Consider the following 19,939-nt stretch of genomic DNA (forward strand, 5'->3'; position numbering starts at 1 on the left):
AGGCAGTGAATACCTCATGGATCGAAAATAATAAAAAAAGACCAATAAATAACAATGGGGAGAATGAGTAGGTCCGCAAAGATCTGCGTTACCTACCCTTTTCACTATCTGCAAAAAGGGTGGTCTCTTCCCTGTTTGCAGACAGGGAATCTCCAGGAAACAATAGTTTTGCGAACAACAGTTCAGTTTCAAGTAATTATTGAGTGGGGGAGAAAAAATAAGCACGGCTGCTGCCCTACCTATCCTCCACTGCTTGCAAAGAGAGAGCCCGTTGTTTCTCCGTTTGTAGACAGTGAATCTCCAAATAAATAAAAAGAGCAATACTAGTATTTTTAAACAATCAAGCAATCAAGCAATTATTTCGCAACTTGTCGTGATTACACGACCTTACCCGGACCATGTGGACAGTTTCTTGTCTTCCGAATCCAGCGCCCGATCGTCCTCTTTTTCTCGTATTTCTCACGGCACTCCTGATGGTCCCCAGTCAGGACCGTAGATCACTCGAGAGAGGTCTGTTCGGAACTAGTGAAGTTCGGATGATCGGCTGCCAGACGAGGGTCTATTGGGCAAGAGCTCTCCCGATCGTTGCAGTCGTTCACTCTGTCGTCGGGACCTCTCCCACTGGATCCACGAGTCGCTGATGGGCCCCACGCTTGGGACGCCAATTGTAAAAACCTGAGGCGGGTCGGGGGCAATCGATATTTGCCCGGCGGTATTGCCTCTGTGACCCTCTAGTTATTTAATCAATGAAGAGGCAGGCGCTGGAGACTGGAAAGCAGGAAACAAGGTTTTTATTCTCTCCGGAGGAGAACACAACGAAACGGACAGAAGGTATCGTTCTGAGGTGCTCTAGATACATTTCTGAGGCCTGGCCTCTTATACCCTGGTTTATGACTTTATTGTAAATTACACATTCATGTTAAAGCTTTGATGTATGGAAAAGACATTCCCGGAAATCCCCTTTGGGCCCGTTCCCACACATATTTACAGTTGAAGTCCCCACCCTAGTCACAACAGGTGATGAGTATCACGCAGCTGGATATTCCGCCGATTCACGGAATGTGGGGGGTTTTGATCGGATCTCATGGGGTGGGGGCTTTGATCAACCCGGGGATCCTTTGATGGGGGAAGCTTTCTATTGTACGGGGAGGGGCAAGGAATGGTATCGGCAGAGCTGGGTGTCGGCCTGGGAACGGGGAAGACAAAACGGGCACACAGGGAAAAAGGGGGTTTGCATCTAAGGGCCGGAGATCATGAAAGGGAAGCAGGGAGGTGTCGCGCTGGGAACAGGATGAGGGCCTGGGGCAGAGCAGCGCCGAAGAGGGGTTTATGACTCAAGGCAGGTGCAAGCAGGGGGTGGTCAGCGTGCAGGCTTAGTGAAGGCGAAGGGCTATGTCAGGGGCCAGCAGCATGCAAAAGGGTTCGCTCTGATCGGGGCATCTTAAAAAATGGCGGGCGCGCACGAAAAAAGTGTGGCATCAGGGGAAGAGGCAAGATGGCGCAGATAATGTTCACCAAAACGTACTAATTTTCAACACAGTCCGTCTCCAAGGCTTACGCAACCAATAAAGTACGGACTGCCCCGACTGCGCGCTCTAAGGCTTTCCAGCTACAAAAAAGCACCGACACCACCAAGAAGTTGTCGGAGGCCTCAAGAACTCAGTCCATAGAAGAGGACGTTGTGTTCCAAGCGCCATCCTATGATAATCAGTCAAAACTGTTCATCGACTCCGATTCTGGAAGACTCACTATTTATAAAAGAAAGATCATTCCAGAAAATCCTATGGAGTCATACAAAATCCCACTCAAAAAGAAAAGGGACTCTGCCACCTCACCTGCTCTTTTTGAACCTATAGAGTCCTATGGACAGGAATATACCTATTCTCCCACACATACCACTGAGGATGTGGGGGAAGGATACAATGAGGAAGAATTTAATTATCCTATTGACACAGATCAAGAGGAGTCTCAACCCTGGACTGACCCTGGTGAGCCACACACCACGCCTGACACTCAGTCCTATGCGGTGAAAACCTCGCCTACTGAAGCTACGGCTGCGTTTAACTCATTGATCGAAAGGGCAGCCATTAACCATGATGTTGAAATGCACGCTGACCTGGTAGAAGACTTTTTGTTTGATACTTTCTTGACTTCAGAAATATCGGTAAAAACATTGCCTATGCTTAAGGGTGTCCTTAAACACGCTGGTGACATTTTCAACGAAACCACAAGGGCAAGGGTGGTGAACCCCAGTGTAATAAACTTGAGAAAATCCTGTTTTAAATCCAAAGGTTTAATGAAGAACAGCAGCACAGTACTCCAACCTCCAGATAGATTTCTCCAACTCCTCTCAATTCATAATATTACAATTCCAAATAGAATCACTGGATGATGTGCATGTGCCATACAAAAGATACATTCTATTTAAAAGGGAAATACATACATCAACTGAATAACATAATAAAAGGGAAATATACACGCAGGATGTAACACATTTTCCCCCTAAGAAAAATAAGAAACAAGAAACTGATAAAAGCAAAATTATAACATTAAGATGTGCATTTAGATAATCTTCTGACATTCCAGACCTTACCATCTTTGGTCACAACACTGTTACGATTAATCTTTACAATTTTCACTGGTTTACCAAACTTAGCTTCACCCTTGGAAACATATCCAGGTTTGCGAATTCTTACAAAATCACCCACCACAAATGTAGGTTGTTTGACCTTCGTTCTAGTATCGTAACTGCATTTATCTTGCTTAATTTCCACATTGCGAGCAACATCACAGATGTTTATTTCAGATTTGTGACACTCACTGCTCTTCTTGAACCACCAAGGACACAATTTAGATGCCGGATCCCTACCTTTTAACAACCTGAAAGGTGATACCTCTATAGTGGCATGAGGTGTTATACGATACAGACCATAATTTTTCTCTCAACTTTTCCTTCCATTGTCCCCCAAAACCACGTGCCCATAGTATGTCTTGTTTGAGAACTCTGTTGTATCTCTCAACTTGTCCATTTCCTTGTGGTTCATATAATGCAGTGGTACAATGTTTTATGCCATAAGATTTCAAAAACTCCAACATCTCTGACGATATAAACTGCACACCATTATCTATAATGACACACTCGGGAAAACCTTCCCGAGAAGAAACTTCCTTCAGAAACAGAATAACACTTATCAGTGTTAGGATGATGTACCAACTTAACTTCGGGCCATTTGGAGTGGTAATCAACAGCAACAATGGCATATCTACACTCCTGAGGCAAAAAATTAAAAGGACCAGCAATGTCAATACCTAACTTCTGCCATGGCTGGTCAGGCCATTTCACAGGTATTAAAGGTGCAGGGTCACACCTACACATCTTATCACTTTCAATACACTCAGGGCACTCTCTCACAAACTTATCTACAAACCTGTCTACCCCCGGCCACCAAAAATTGGATCTAATCAATCTTTTCATGGATGACATTCCCATGTGACATTCATGACTCAAAGACAAAATAATGTTCCTGATAGATGTAGGAAGAATACACTTTCCACCTCTGAATAACAGATCTCCTTCTAAACCTAACTCCTCAGCAACGTTGAAAAAAGGCATTATTTCAACTTGAATTTGACCTTTGGACGGCCAACCTAAATTGACGTAATCCCTAACTTGACACAGAACAGCATCTTCACTCATGCTTTTCATCCACATTTCTTCAGAAATGGTACTAAACTTCTCAGATAAGGTTTCAGTTATACTAACCACAACTTCTTCATCATCAGTTTCCTCCTCGCTGGTACATGGCAGTCTGGACAAACAATCGGCTGTCACATTAAGCTTTCCAGGTACATATTCTATGTCAAAACAATATTCCTGCAAACGTGACATTAACCTAGCGATGCGAGCCGTTGCTCTAAGACCTCCACCAGGTGAAAGAATACCCACCAAAGGTTTATGATCTGTTATCAAAAATCTGGCTCCCCAAATATAGTTACGGAAATGTTCCACTCCCCACACGCATCCCAACAACTCCTTTTCAATGACTGCATATCTTCTTTCGGTGAGATTTAAAGACCTCGAAGCAAACGCAACGTTCCACTCCTCTTTTCCTGAACGTTGTGATAAAACACACCCTAAACCATAAAAACTGGCATCTACAGTCAACACGCATAGTCTATTTAAACAAAACGGTTTAAGTGCAGGTGCCGAAACCATATCAATCTTTATACCTTCAAAAACATCCTGTTGCCTATTACTCCAAAGAAATTCCACATCTTTTCTCGTTAACTCTCTCAAAGGCTCCACTTTGGTAGCAAAATTCTTGATAAATTTACTATAGTACTCAGAGTCCTAAAAACGATAACAACTTATCCTTGCAATCAGGTGCTGGTGCTTTTAAAATGGCATCAATCAACGACTTCTTAGGATCTACACCATCACTTGACACAGGCTGTCCCAGATACTCAACTGTCCTTTGGAATAATTTGCATTTTCTACTCTTAATAGTGAGCCCAAACTCACTCAAAACCTTACACACACTTCTGAGATGCTCCATGTGAATATTATCACTCTTAGAAAATATCAAAATGTCATCCTGAAAGCATTTGACAAAATCCCCCATGTCTCTGAAAATGATACATACACCTTTGGAAAACTGAGGCTGCCGAAGCCAAACCAAACGGCATACGTTTCAACTGGAAAAGACCTTCTGGTGTAACAAACGCCGTCAAATGCCGTGACTCATCTGCCAAAACCACCTGGTGATACGCGGATCTTAAATCCAGAGTAGAAGATACCACAGCACCACCAAGCATACTCACCATTTCATTTATATAAGCAGGGGATGACAATCTACAACAATATTGGCATTCAACGTTCTCAAATCAATACAAAGCCTCAAAGACTTATCCGGCTTCCGTGCCAAAACTACTGGCGAAACCCACTCTGATGATTCTATTTCTTCTATAACATCACTCTTCAACATCTCTTTTAATGCTTCACTTAACTCTTCTCTAACATTTAGCGGTACAGATCTGAGTTTTTGAACAATAGGAGACGCACCTTGTTTGAGCTTGATGACATGTGTAAAACCCTTTAACCTACCCAGTTTTTCAGAAAAATCATCAGGAAATTCTTTAGCTAAAAGTCTCCACCCACTGTCCTCACTTACAACATTCACGGTATCATTTTGACAAAAACATTCTTGCAACACCATAACTGGATCCTTGCTACGTGGATTTAAAACAATGTTCAGTTTCCATTGATCTCTCCATCCCAGAACATTGATACCCTTTACAACCACTTATAACTTTATATATGCTGATTTTTTTTTGTTGTTGAAAAAAATAGTAGAGGCAATATAACCAATGAAATCTATGGTGTACCCATTAAAGCCCCGTGCAATTATATCAGGAGGACATAAATCATCCTTGGAAAACTTAGATCCATATCTCTCATTGAAATAGTCTTCCGTTATTATTGTCCAAGGAGATCCTGAATCTGCCATCAATTCCAATTCAACATCCATGAAACTGACAACACATTTAGGAGAATCTAATATATCAGCTCCAAGTGCGCTAATATTCAACAAAGAAACTACAATTCCTCTTTCCTTAAGAGTCTCATCACAGTTGATGTGCTCACAACGAATACATGTGACTTCAGCCTCAGTATCTCCTTTAACACATGAAACATTGCTTTTCTTAAAATTTAAATTACTACCTTTGTCACCTATTTTCCTCTTTTCATCTCTACACGCTTTAGAGAAATGCCCTATTCTTCCACACTTGTTGCACTCTTTTCCAATAGCTGGGCAAAATTTGAAAGAAGCCACATGACTGTAACTTCCACATCTAAAACATATAACACGATTCTTCCCAACATTTCTATTATTTGGAACATTTTTTGTAAAAGTGTTCATTGCACATACTTCATCGCTCGATTTATCACTCTTTCCATTCTTTATATTAGTTTCTTCAATTGTTTTCATCCATTTATTGGACTGCTCAAACGCTTTGGCAGTGGAAATACTTTCTTGTAATGTTGGATTCCCCATAATCCACAATTGTTCTTGAGTCTTTACTTTTTACGTTGACAATGATTTGATCTCTGATCATTTCATCAGTCATATTTCCAAAATTACATGACACTACTAAAGCTCTCAACCCTGTTAAAAAATCGTCAAAAGATTCATTATCCCTCTGTGCCCTAGTATAACATTTATAACGATTAAGGGCAATGCTTGTTGTAGGTTTAAAACGTGTTTCCACACGAAGCATAGCTTCATCAAAAGTACCTAAATCACCAGGAACTGGAGGTAAGTTTCTAAGCACAGCCTGCCCTTCTGACCCTAAACAATGAAGAAAAATATTCTTTTTCCTCATTTCCCATCCTTTCTCCATCAATTGCCTTTAAATACGTCACAAACTCTTCTTTCCACCTATTCCAAGGAATGGGTGGATCACCTTTACTTTGGAGAAATTTAGACGGGGGATCAAATTGCATGTTGTAGTAGGGCTAGTTAACAGAAAATAGCAGTTCTAAAGCAATAAACACAGTTGTAGCTAAAAATGTCAAGAAAATGTTGTAAATATGTTCCACCAACAGTATTTAGAAATATGGTCTATAGTAAATATAACAATTTGATGTACATCAGCGAAGAATGAAAAACTGCAATGTCTCAAAAAATAAAAACGTTGCCATGGCAAAGCTTCATCATCTCTAGTACACAGTCTCTAGTACATAGTTTCAAAAACAAGCTGTTAGTTTATTTTATTGTTTTAAATACCTTGTGTCTCTGAATAAATCTTGCCCTGAATTCACAATAAAAACGGACTTCGTAAAATGTTGTAAAAAAGAATAGTTCCGGCGAAACAAAATGGCCGCTGGTGACGTCAGACGTTACGCGTAATGCGTGATGACAACAGACGCTCCACGTTGTACAAGATGTACGCTCAAGATAACAGCGATGTCATGGAAACCACGCGTTGCACGCTCACATTCTCTGTTCACGGTGTCTGGTTTCAAAACACACCGATGTCATGGAGACTAGGAGTTTGTCGCGTGTCGTCCAAAGAAGCGTTGAAGTTCACAATGAAGGTAGACAAAGCCGAAAATAGTTAAAAATTCATAGAAAGTTGTAGTTTGGAGGCAAAAATTTCTTCTTTTCACAAACACCAATAGTAGAGAGTGCCAAGAAACATGGTGCAGATCGCACAGAAGTAATCCAATCCAAACAAATACAACGTTATCAGGGCAAAATTCAGAGTAGAATCAGAACTTTTCCACCACCTTCCTTCCAATGAAAATTATATATGTGTGTATATATATCCAAAATCCAAATTTCTGAAGTTTCAAATCTTAAATCCAGTAAAATTCGATTAAAATGGGTGTACCACACCTGTGCTGCAAAAGTAGTAGGTACTTGACACCCTCGTCGCCAAATTTTGTAATAAACTTGAGAAAATCCTGTTTTAAATCCAAAGGTTTAATGAAGAACAGCAGCACAGTATTCCAACCTCCAGATAGATTTCTCCAACTCCTCTCAATTCATAACATTACAATTCCAAATAGAATCACTGGATGATGTGCATGTGCCATACAAAAGATACATTCTATTTAAAAGGGAAATACATACATCAACTGAATAACATAATAAAAGGGAAATATACAAGCAGGATGTAACACCCAGAATTGAACGGAAATACAGGCCTGCGTCTGTGGACCCTACGTATATCAAAGGCCAGCTCCCATTGGACTCCTTGGTAGTGGCTAATGCTCGTAAGAGAGCAAACTCTCAAACAAGTGGTGATGCTCCTCCTCCGGATAAAGAATCCAAGATCTTGGAAGCTTCTGGCAAACGTGTAGTGGCTCAAGCGGCAAATATTTGAAGTATCTCAAATACACAGGCCCTATTAGCCAGATACGATAGGGCTCATTACGACACGTTAGAGCAGCTACTGCAACACCTGCCTGATGCTTATAAGGAGGGAGCGGAAATGCTAATACAGGAGGGGAAGCTGATTTCAAACACATCCATTAAATGTGCGCTAGATGCAGCAGACACAGCAGCTAGGCCATCAATACAAGTGTGATGCTCAGAAGGCATGCCTGGCTCCGCATCTCTGGTTTCAAGCCAGAGATCCAAACAACTTTACTCAATCAACCGGTTAACCCTGACTTTCTATTTGGTCCCGATGTAGACACGACCCTAGAAAAAATTAAGAAAGACACTGAGACAGCCAAATCCATGGGAGCTCTGCAGTCACAACAGTTCAGGGGCGGTTCCTATCGTCGCTCCAGTAACAGAGGAGCTTCTAGAGGTCAGGCATCACAGCAAGCCCAATACAACAAAGGAGGAACACAAACCACCTATAACAAAAGCAATAGGGGTGGATACCGTGGGAACAGCACCAAAGGCAGAGGACGAGGCAATAATAATGCCAGATCCTCCGCCACCAATAAACAGTGACGTCTTGTCACTGCCCCCAGACCATTTAACACCGGTCGGGGGAAGACTTCAGCAGTTCCTGCCAGTCTGGGAAGGCATTACCACAGACAGATGGGTGAGACAACTCATCCAATACGGCTATTGTCTAGAACTAACCTCCACTCCACCCAACATACCCCCAAGGCACCGTCCTATGTCCGCAGAGCACATGCACTTATTGCAGCATGAAGTCATCTGCATGCTGCAAAAAGGGGCCATAGAACTCATGCCTTTAGAACAACAGGGTACAGGGGTGTACTCACTGTACTTCTAAATCCAAAAAAAGGACGGGTCTCTCAGGCCCATTCTAGACCTCAGACCCTTGAACCAATACATCTTGTCAGAACATTTTCACATGCTCAATTTGCAGCAAGTTCTACCATTGCTCAGTCAGGGGGATTTCCTAGCAACCCTAGACCTAAAGGACGCATATTTCCACATTCCAATTCACCCAGGTCGCAGGAAAAATCTCAGATTCACCATAAACAACCAGCATTACCAGTTCAAGGTCCTGCCTTTCCGGGTCACTACGGCCCCCAGAGTGTTTACCAAGTGCTTAGTGACCATAGCTGCGCACCTTCGGAGACAACACATCCATGTCTATCCTTATTTGGACGACTGGCTTATCCAAGCGAAGTCAGCCAGCAATGTGCCAGCCACGTGTCCCGCACAATTCACCTCCTACACAGTCTAGGATTTTCACTCAATTACCCAAAATCTCATCTTCAACCCGCACATGTACAACAGTACCTAGGCGCGGACATAAACGCCCTGGCAGCAACAGCACAACCAAATTCAGCAAGAATCAACAGCATGCAATTGCTGATTCAAAAATTCAGACCCCATCACTCACTCCCAGCGCAGGTGTTTATGCAGCTGATGGGCATGATGGCCTCCTGCATCTTTATAGTCCCTCACACGAGGCTACACATGCGTCCGCTTCAGGAGTGCTTGGCACGACAGTGGAACCAGGCTCAGGGACATCTAAAGGACCTAGTGTTGGTGACCGGTCGTGCACACAACTCTCTGCATTGGTGGAACACACAAAACCTTTGCAGGGGACGACCGTTCCAAGAGCCTGTACCACAGATAGTGCTGACAACGGACTCATCTCTCCAGGGCTGGGGAGCGCATGTCCTCCAGTATACAGTGCAGGGACTATGGACGACGCAGCAGCAGAAGATGCACATCAACCTACTGGAACTAATGGCAATCTTCATGGCGATGAAGGCGTTCAAATTGCATTTGTGCAACAAAGTCGTGCTGATCCGGACGGACAACATGACTGCAATGTATTACATCCAGAAGCAGGGAGGGACACACTCTCCACAATTGTCACATCTAGCCCAGAGCATGTGGAAGTGGGCCATTCAAAGAAACATGTTCCTCATGGCGGAACACCTCCCAGGCAAGGACAACCAGATGACGGACCTGCTCAGCCGGCACAGCCATCAAATGCACGAGCGGGAGATACATACATACCTCGGTGCTACAACCGTATTTCCAGCAGTGGGGTCATCCAGAGATAGACCTATTCGCCACAAAAGAAAACGCAAAATGCCAAACCTTCGCCGCCAGGTTTCCACACCCGCAGTCTCAGGGCAATACGATATGGATGAACTGGTCAAACAGATTTGCGTTGCTTTTCCTCCAGCACCGCTCATACCGCTGGTGGCGCGCAAACTGCGGCAGCACTAAATGACACTCATCCTAGTTGCTCCAACATGGGCAAGGCAGGCATGGTACACCACGTTCCTAGAACTTTCAGTGGTGCCTCACCAGCGACTGCGACTCACACCCAGTCTCCTCACTCAGAGCCATGGAGACATTCAGCACCCAGATCCGCAACAGTTGAGCCTTGCAATATGGCTCCTGAGGTCATAGAGTTTGGCTACCTAAACCTGCCCCTGACTGTATGAACATTATCAAGGAGGCTAGAAGGCCTACAACCAGGGCGTTCTACGCGGCAAAATGGAAGCGTTTTGTCATTTATTGTTCCAATAATAACATAAATCCGCTCGATGCCTCAACGCAAAACATTGTTATTTGTTGCACCTACACAGATGCAATCTGGCATATAGTTCCATCAGGATACATTTAGCTGCAATGGCAGCTTATCTTCAAAACAGACAGCACCTTTCCCTTTTCAAAGTGCCTGCCATTAAGGCTATTATGGAGGGACTCAAAAGAGTAATTCCTCCCAGACACCCGCCTTCACCTGTCTAGAATCTGAACATAGTTCTCACCGGACTAATCGGACCACCTTTTGAACCTCTTCACTCTTGTGAGATACAATTTCTGACATGATCACATCGCTAAGAAGAGTTAGTGAGCTGCAAGCCCTAACTATTCAGGAGCCTTTCATACAGATTCATGCTAATAGGGTGGTGCTGCGTACCAACCCTAAATTTATGCCCAAGGTGGTGTCCCAATTCCACATTAACCAAACAATAGAACTGCCAGTGTTCTTCCCAAATCCAGATTCAGTGGCAGACAGAGCACTGCACACACTAGATGTTAAAAGAGCTCTCCTGTATTACATAGACAGGACAAAAGATTTCAGGAAAACTAAACAACTGTTTGTTGCCTTCTCTCCACAGCACAAAGGCAACCCCATTTCCAAATCCGGTATAGCCAGATGGATTGTTAAGTGCGTACAAATCTGTTACCAAAAAGCTAAACGCACATTAACAGTTCCCCCACGTGCGCATTCAACACGCAAGTTAGGGGCATCCATGGCTTTCCTAGGTAACATTCCTCTAGAGGATATATGTAGAGCAGCCACATGGACCACCATACACACATTCACCAAACACTACTGCGTGGATGTACACACCAAACAGCAAGCTGCTGTAGGACAGGCTGTTCTCAGAACTCTTTTTCAGACTGCTGCAGCTGGCACGGGCAACCGCCGCTAGGAGGAAACTGCTATACATTCTATGCAGAAGATGTGAATTCAGCAGCCCACATGCCTCGAACGGAATATGCTACTTACCAGTATGCATCTGTTCCTGGCATGTAGGGCTGCTGATATTCACATCGCCCTCCCTCCTCCCCGGTGCCTGTCGCAGCTGTAGCACTCAGAATTAATCCCTAGCATGGACATCACTTACTGTATCATACTCCATCCCTGCCACAATGGCGAAAAACAATCTGAGGATGGAGAGGATGCCCATGCGCACTGTAGTCCAGGGGAGGAGCCACCTATCTCGTGATACTTCGAAGACTCTTCCAGGACAACAATGTGCAATCATCCGGACCCAACACTAGGCGGCGATCTATGCATGAGATGTGAATATCAGCAGCCGTACATGCCAAGAACAGATGCATACTGGTAAGTAGCATATTCCTTTTAGGTCTTGTTGATGATGACTTTGGTAATGGAATACAGTATTCATATCCGTCTCCTTTGTATAAAGAGTGGTGTAGATTTTGTCCTTGTCATGTTTGATTGTCAAATCTAAGAAATTGATAACCTTCTTGCTCCACTGAGCTGTAAGTTTAATATCATTTGTGCGATTATTTAATCACTCAAATGACTGGAGGTTACTGGCGTCACCTCGCTGTATAAAAAAAATGGCGACAAAGCGTTTCCAAGTCATGACGTTATTAGTCAAATGGTTATTGTTGTTTACCCATTTGTCTTCATTTATTGCCTAAAACATCACTGCTAGCTCTGGAGCAAAGGGACGTCCCATTGCGTTCCCTTGAATCTGCATGTAGAATGTGCCATTGAAACTGAAAATGTTTTTTCTCAGGCAGATCTGTGCCAGTTCAAGGATGAACCATTTCGGTACGCAGTGTTTTTTTTTTCTTTCTAGAAAACATTCTATGGCTCAAGTCTTGCATCTTGAGATATATTAGTATTGTATACTAGTGATGTCACAGGTCGTTAATATGTCTATTTCTGGAACAAATGTTATCAAATCTAATTTGTTGATTAAATCAGTGGTAGCTTTTAAATAACTTGGTATATCTGGGATCAAAGGTTTTTGAAAAAAATCTACGTATTTAGCTAAAGGTTCCAGTATCAAGTTTCCTCCAGTAATTATAGGCTGTCCTTGTGGACTCAGGATTTTTATGGATCTTTGGGGGAATGTATATAACAGGAACTCGCGGCTTCTTAATAGAAAAAGTTTCTCCTTTTCTGAGATCCAACCTCCATTTAGCCCTTTTTCAATGAATCTACTAATCTCAGCTTCTATTGATGAAGAGGGATCTCCATCTAGTTTCCTGTAAGTTTCTTCATCTGATAATTGCTGGAATACTTCTTTCATAGTAATTTCTGTCCATGGCCACAATGGCCCCACCTTTATCCACAGGTTTAATAATTATTTCCGATTCATTATGTAGTCTGCTTAAATCCTCCCTCTCTTCTTTCAAAATTTTATGTTTGACTCATTGTCTTTTTGATTCAACAATAACTACTTTCCTTAGAACAGTATTCTCAAAGGAAACCGCTTCAAGTGGCATTATGCTGTTGGGAGGAAAAAAGGTGGATCGATTTCTCAATCCTAAGAAACCACTGTAGTACACATTCTCTATAACAGAAAAAAGGACTTTCAGTCTTCCTGAAAAAGGGCATGATCTCTAGTCTAGTTTGTGTAAAGTCACGTCTAACCGTCGGGACAAAGGACAAACCTTTGGTTAAAACCATTTGTTCCTTCTCCTCTAAACTTACTTTGGATAAGTTATAAATCTGGATTAGTCCTTGTAGCCACATCTGTAAACATGCGTCTCGTCCGGATCGCTCCTGTTTCCTGTCTGGAAATCCACACATGTCTCACTCTGCCTTGACCCGTCTTCTTCCTAAAAATCATCTTCATCCTAGGGCAAAATAACTACTTTGCATAATTGCAGGTATTGATTTAGGCTCATTTACATAATCATACTCGCAACATATTGATTGTGGTAGGAACCCCAAGGCTATCTTTATGGTATAAAAGAACCATCATTTCATTAGAAAAGAGTAGGAGTCACTTGCACGCTGACAGTGAGGTTCCTCCACAAATAAGCTCCAGTATGCAGTGATCTGACATCCCTTGCGGGGTGTCAAACTCCAGGCCTAGACTGGTTCCTTCATTCTCTCCCATCAGGTAATGGGGTTGGCTCTTTCCTAGGGAATTCTTGGCTTCACACCTACATACATCTTAAGTACTCTTAGGTAAGTTTGCATCTTCGGAGTATGACTTTTTGCTGTCCTGTTTATTTTCCTGCATATATTCAATGTTTTAGCTCCATGGTATTATTCTACCTTCTATTTACTCTGTTGGTGCTTGTAATCTTTTATATTTGCTTCTGTCTAATGATTGTCGTAGCAAACATGTTTTATACTAGAATGACACTGGTTGAATAAATGCTTATTGAAAATGACCCCTAGGTTTGTTCTCTGCATCTCTCTGAGACGCTGTGAGTACGATTGACTGAGCGAAAAGTACTATACTGTTTCCACGATCCCTGAAGGATCAAGGGTTGTCATGTTCGATAGTTGCCAGAAATTATTTGCTTCTTGGTAAGGTTAGGGGGCTTATTAGTGGCACTGTGAGCTAACTAATCTAAAGGCAAACATATCCTCTGGGGGTGTCCGGAATAGGCTAGACACCAATCCCTTAGTTTGTTTTCAAAACGCGCAGATCCTCGTATTTTTGGAACTACACAACATGACAACCTTAATTCTGTGCTCTACCTGCTATTCAACTTGGGGTTCTCCATTAACCTTCCCAAGTTGCACTTGAATCCCTCTCAGTGCCTCCTATTCATCAAGGCTGAGCTGAACACACCATCTCACAGAAAAACCAAAGGTGGTGATGGACGGAGCGTTGACAATACAAACACTCACCCCCAGTCAACTGATCGGGGTTTAATCCATCACCGTTCTTTAGCTCACTCCGCCACCCCAGTTCAGACATAGCCATATGCAAATCAGTCTGACCCTGTGCCTCATGGGAACAGTCCAGCCCGAACTGCCAAACCATGTCTTCCCTGGACCGGAATCATGCTTCCCAGGACCGGTTTCTGGCATTACAGCCTTCTTCAGCCGGGCTTGCTTGACTCCAGGGAAGACATGGCTTGGCAGTTCGGGCTGGACTGTTCCCATGAGGCACAGGGTCAGACTGATTTGCATATGGCCATGTCTGAACTGGGGTGGCCCAGTGAGCTAAAGAACGGTGATGGATTAAACCCAGATCAGTTGACTGGGGGTGAGTGTTTGTATTGTCAACGCTCCGTTCATCATCACCTTTGGTTTTTCTTTGTTCGCCCTAAGTTGGCAGGGTATGCTCAGACGTGAGTCCCTTGCTCACTTTGCCGCTGGAGTCAAGCAAGCCCGGCTGAAGAAGGCTGTAATGCCAGAAACCGTTCCTGGGAAGCTTGATTCGGGTCCAGGGAAGACATGGCTTGGCAGTTCGGGCTGGACTGTTCCCATGAGGCACAGGGTCAGACTGATTTGCATATAGCCATGTCTGAACTGGGGTGGCAGAGTGGGCTAAAGAACGGTGATGGATTAAACCCAGATCTTTTGACTGGGTGTGAGTGTTTGATTGATTCAGATGCTCGTCCATCACCACCCCCTTTTGTACCGCTTTTGGCCGCCATAAGTGTGGCAGGGTATGCTCAGACGTTAGTCCCTTGCTCACTTTGCCACTGGAGTCAAGCAAGCCCGGCTGAAGACGGCTGTAATGCCAGAAACCGGTCCTGGGAAGCTTGATTCCGGTCCAGGGAAGACATGGCTTGGCAGTTCGGGCTGGACTGTTCCCATGAGGCACAGGGTCAGACTAGTCTGAACTGGGGTGGCGGAGTGAGCTAAAGAACGGTGATGGATTAAACCCAGATCAGTTGACTGGGGGTGAGTGTTTGTATTGTCAACACTCCGTCCATCATCACCTTTGGTTTTTCTTTGTTCGCCCTAAGTTGGCAGGGTATGCTCAGACGTGAGTCCCTTGCTCACTTTGCCACTGGAGTCAAGCAAGCCCGGCTGAAGACTGCTGTAATGCCAGAAACCGGTCCTGGGAAGCTTGATTCCGGTGATGGATTAAACCCAGATCAGTTGACTGGGGGTGAGTGTTTGTATTGTCAACGCTCCGTCCATCATCACCTTTGGTTATTCTCCACACCATCTCACAGCCTTCCATCATGCCATGAGGATTTGTCATTCAGGATATTAATCTGATGTTTTGGGAGGAGTCTCTTCTTTCAACCCTGTCCGATATACATTCTCTGGGTCTCCTCGTGTCCTGTATCCTGCTGGTGACTCGTGCACATGTGGGCCCTTTCGTGGTGCCTAGACTTCTAGTGGGCTCAACACTGGGGTGTACTGAAGATTGATATCCGGATTTTACTGGAGGCGGCAGTATGTTTTTGATGGGGGTCAGTGAAAGAAAGTCTTGCCTGCAGGCAATCCTTCTTCCCTCCACCAGCAGTGGTGAAGAATGCCTCCACTCATTTGTGGGGTGCTCATCGGGAGCCAATGGAAATCGCCGACCGTCCTTGTACATAGGAGGAGAGGTGTCATTTCAACCTCAAACTTTGAGTGGTCAGCCTAACATTAAGGATGCCTTTGCCCCGTATTCAGGTCAGTTGGTTCAGGTCCTTGTGGAGAACACGACTGCAATGTGGTACATCAACAAGCAGGCTGATGTGGACCCACATCCTCTGTTTGGAGGCTCTGAAGTTGGAGTCTTCAACTCAATCGCACACTGTCTCATTTGCAGTCAACCATCTAGCAGACTTCTGAACCTTAAGGTTGTGTATCTGAGACAGTTCCATCTGGCTGACAAAGTGGAAGCTCCACCCTATGGTAGTTCCAGACATCTTTGGTCACTGAGGCACTGCTCTGCTGGACACTTTCTCTACTTGCTAGAGAAAGCATTGCCAGCTGTTCTCTGCACTTTAGTTTCCATTTCAGGGAGCTCTGGGAGGCACATTTTATCTGAGGTTGACATTTCCCCATCACTCGGAGTTCCCTCCCGACCCTCTTATAGTTTGAATGTTGCAAAAGGTGCAGCCTTATCCTGCACAGGTGAATTTGGTTGAGCGAGACTGACTGGAGTGGGTAGTAGGTGAATCTAATTTATTTGTCCCTGTCATCTCCTCTCACTCCATCTCAGGGTAACGCTGCTTTCACAGTTAGGGGGCAGTTTCTGCTTCCCAACATACTGAGCCTCCACCTTCACGACTAGAGTTTGAGCAGAGCAACTTGGACTCCTTTGATTGCCCAGCAGATTTTGTGAACATAATCTTATTAGCGCATCTTCCCATCACCAAATCGGTTTCCTATGGACTTTAAACTCTTTTAGTTATTTGGTGAGTGGAGGAGGATGTTGACCTTCCTATAGCACATTTGTTTGGTTGAAACAAATGCATAGATGTATGTTGTAGTTGACTATTTAAACAGCTTTTTGATTGTCTTTACCTGAGATCTGCGAATTAGCAAGCTTGAGGCTTTGTGCCCACCATCCACGTCTTTCTTTCCTGACAAGTTATTTCTGAGAGTAAAGGCTACATTTCCTTTTAACAGTGGTGACCCGTTCCACATTGGTGAGTATATCACCCCGCCCTCCTTTATCCGCCTCCTCATTTCTCCCTCAACTCACCACCCTCAAGGATGAGAAAAGGTTCCAAATGACGGGGACCTTTGCCGAGCATAGGTCACCATTTTACCCATTTTCTTATATTCTTCTGTTACATCCAAAATGAGTCGCAACTCAGACCATTGAGCCTACAAGAACCTGTCTATTTTTCTTAACTGTATGAATTTTACTATGTACTTGATTTGTTACACAATTTAAATGGTTGACCATGGCATGATTACCATAGCCCTAAAGATGTCCTGATGAAATGAAAGGTAACAAAGAAGATGAATACAGACTCGGTGGTTGGTAATGATACTCCTTCCTATTGGTGCACTATTGAGACTGCCCAAACAGCACAGATTCATCCAACACCTGACACAGTGCAGACAATCACATCTTGAAGCCTCACACAACCAAGTGCACAAATCCACAGATTTATGACCTGTAGTCTTCAGATGGAATACAGCACACTTGGGAACACCATCCACAGGAAGTACCAACAGCACACGTTTGCTGATCACACATGCAGTACTGAATGCTCTATGCAACCGCAACTACATCTCACTCTTTGGAGACACTAGGACAGATAACATTCACAAGGAGAATCAACTGGTGAATGCTTATCTTTACAAAAAACGTTCAGCAATACTTTCTGGTTTCTGCAGTTGCCTTCCCTCAGCTGGCCATTACATCAGGGGAACACAGGACGCACCAGAAGTGCTTCAAAGGTTTCTTGACCACCTCCTCGACCTTTGAACGAAATAAGCTAAGCATACTGCCATCATTTTTTGTATGTTACAAAAGTGCATATCACCCGAGTGGTTAAGTATAATGGAAAGATGCAAGGGACACATACAAATGCGACACAAGATGTCTTGGGGTTTGGGTGCAGATTCTGGTTGCCCACAATTATAACTATTGTATTCTTGGACTGTTTATGGAATTGAGGTAGAGTCCTATTGTGAAAACCTTTTAAAAATGAAATGTTCAAAGCAATTATTTGGTAACATGTTTCTTTTATTTTGTGCTAAAACTGATGTTTATCGTATGTTTGGTGCTGTTAAAAGTGTGTTCGGTCTGTTGTTCTGCAGACTATATGGGTTTTGTATGAAGTACCTATGGACAATATCTCATGCACACTATTTGTATTATCCCTGCTGGGCGTTGCCCGTTTTGTCCGTTTGAAAATCAATAAAAATGTGTTGCTATAAAAAAAACGGATGTTTTTCAAATTTGTTGGCAAGACGTTTCTTACAGTTCTTAAATATGACCTTATTTCCTTTAGTTAAAGCTTTCCACTTAAAGTATGATGAAGTGCGCCTTGATCCCAATGTCCAGAAATGGGATGTAATGGTATTGGAGTTGAGTTACCACAAACGTCATTTGGATAGACCAGTGTTTTTACGGTTCTGGGAAACTCTGGACAGGTAACTACAGGCAATAGAAAAGATCATTAAAATGAATTTGTTTACCTTGATGAGAGTGAGGATGTGACACTTATTAAAAGAGAAGTCGTGTTAAAACTATCAACAAGTAGGCAGTGGATATTCATGTTTTGATATCTTTTCTTCTTGTGTAGCATGTAAATGAGCTTAATTTGGTCTGATACTGTGTTTTAAACTTTGCACTGCCTTAAAGCCAGCCACATGGTATTAAATATTTCCCATAGGTTCTCAAATTCTAAATATATTTTTTATAAACATTAACTGTAATTTGTGAAAAATATGTGCAGGTAGGCCGAAGTCATACCTGTGGTTGTGTGTATCTTCAGGGATATTAACCTATGCCTCTAGTTCCACATCTCTTATACTTTAAAGCTTCACACACGTAGTGTCTGGTTACTCCATTATGTAGAAAAGCCTACGGTAGCACATGTTTAATGAAGTTCTTAGTCTTTAACTTTGTGGATCACAACTATACTTCACAATGCATTTGGTCTTACTCTCAGGTGACGTAAAGCTTACTGTTTTAAGACTTGAACCATTGTTCTGAAAAGAGACTTCTCACCGCAGATTCCTCACCTAGAATACTTCCCAGGTGTCTAACTGGTTCCGGAAAATCTTTAGCAGTACCTCTGCACTCCAATACGTAGTGTTCGAAATGAAATATGTGGTGCCAACCCGGGCTTGCTGACCTCAGATCCTTTGTTTCCATGCCGACACTGCAAACGCAGCATATCTGTAGACCTACCTTGATAACTTTTTGGCCATTTTTTTGTACTTTTTGTCGACCTTTTTTGAGCAATTTGCTACCAGTCTGCTAGGTTCCCTAATAAACCTATGGGTTATAAACTTTGCAGGCAATGTCACAACGATGTCTGTTTCTGATCCCCATTTGGTCTGTCTCTGTTGCCGTAGTCAGACTATGACCCCATGGTTTTTGCTGAAAGCCGGACGATGCACCGCAAGATGATCCGCAATCTGACTATGAAGCTCCTGGTGGCATTGAGGAAAAGCATCTTCGTTTCAGCTCATGGGGGAGATTTCGGGGCCACTCCCGGAGTCTTTACCGCAGGTGGTAGTCTTCCCACTCCAGAAGTGTTTTCCAAGTATGGCAAGCCCCAGAAGAAGTTGAAGTGTTCTTAGGCTTCCCCATCAAAACGTCGTGCTTTGAGACCTGCTGCTGCACTTCACTTGCAGGCTCAGCAGCCGGCACTCTCCATGCTTCCTAGAGTTCACCGGAACGACCCCCTTCCAATTAAAAGGATTTTTTGATGCCATGCATGCCATCTTTTGGCCACTGACTCCCTCTGGTGCACCTTTGGTCTCCACGGACTGGATTACCGCCGGTGGGTTTGCCTCAACGTCAGCCGGGCCCTTTGGATCTGTCCCTGGATCTGGTCTGCCGCTGCCACAGGTGCCTCCACACATCCGAACCAGA

The 19,939-nt window shown here is 43.6% G+C and overlaps 1 protein-coding gene across 1 annotated transcript in view; it reads left to right on the forward strand.

The window, feature by feature from the left end:
• Nucleotides 1-19,939, forward strand: part of CDC73 (cell division cycle 73) — a 589,523-nt gene that overhangs the window by 547,303 nt on the left and 22,281 nt on the right. The window contains exon 16 of the mRNA XM_078687289.1: nt 18,345-18,486. Within this exon, the coding sequence (XP_078543415.1) occupies nt 18,345-18,486 (142 nt within the window). The remainder of the gene's footprint in view (nt 1-18,344; nt 18,487-19,939) is intronic.

The sequence above is a fragment of the Lissotriton helveticus genome, chromosome 1_1, assembly GCF_964261635.1.
Source record: "Lissotriton helveticus chromosome 1_1, aLisHel1.1, whole genome shotgun sequence".
Lineage (NCBI taxonomy): Eukaryota > Metazoa > Chordata > Amphibia > Caudata > Salamandridae > Lissotriton > Lissotriton helveticus.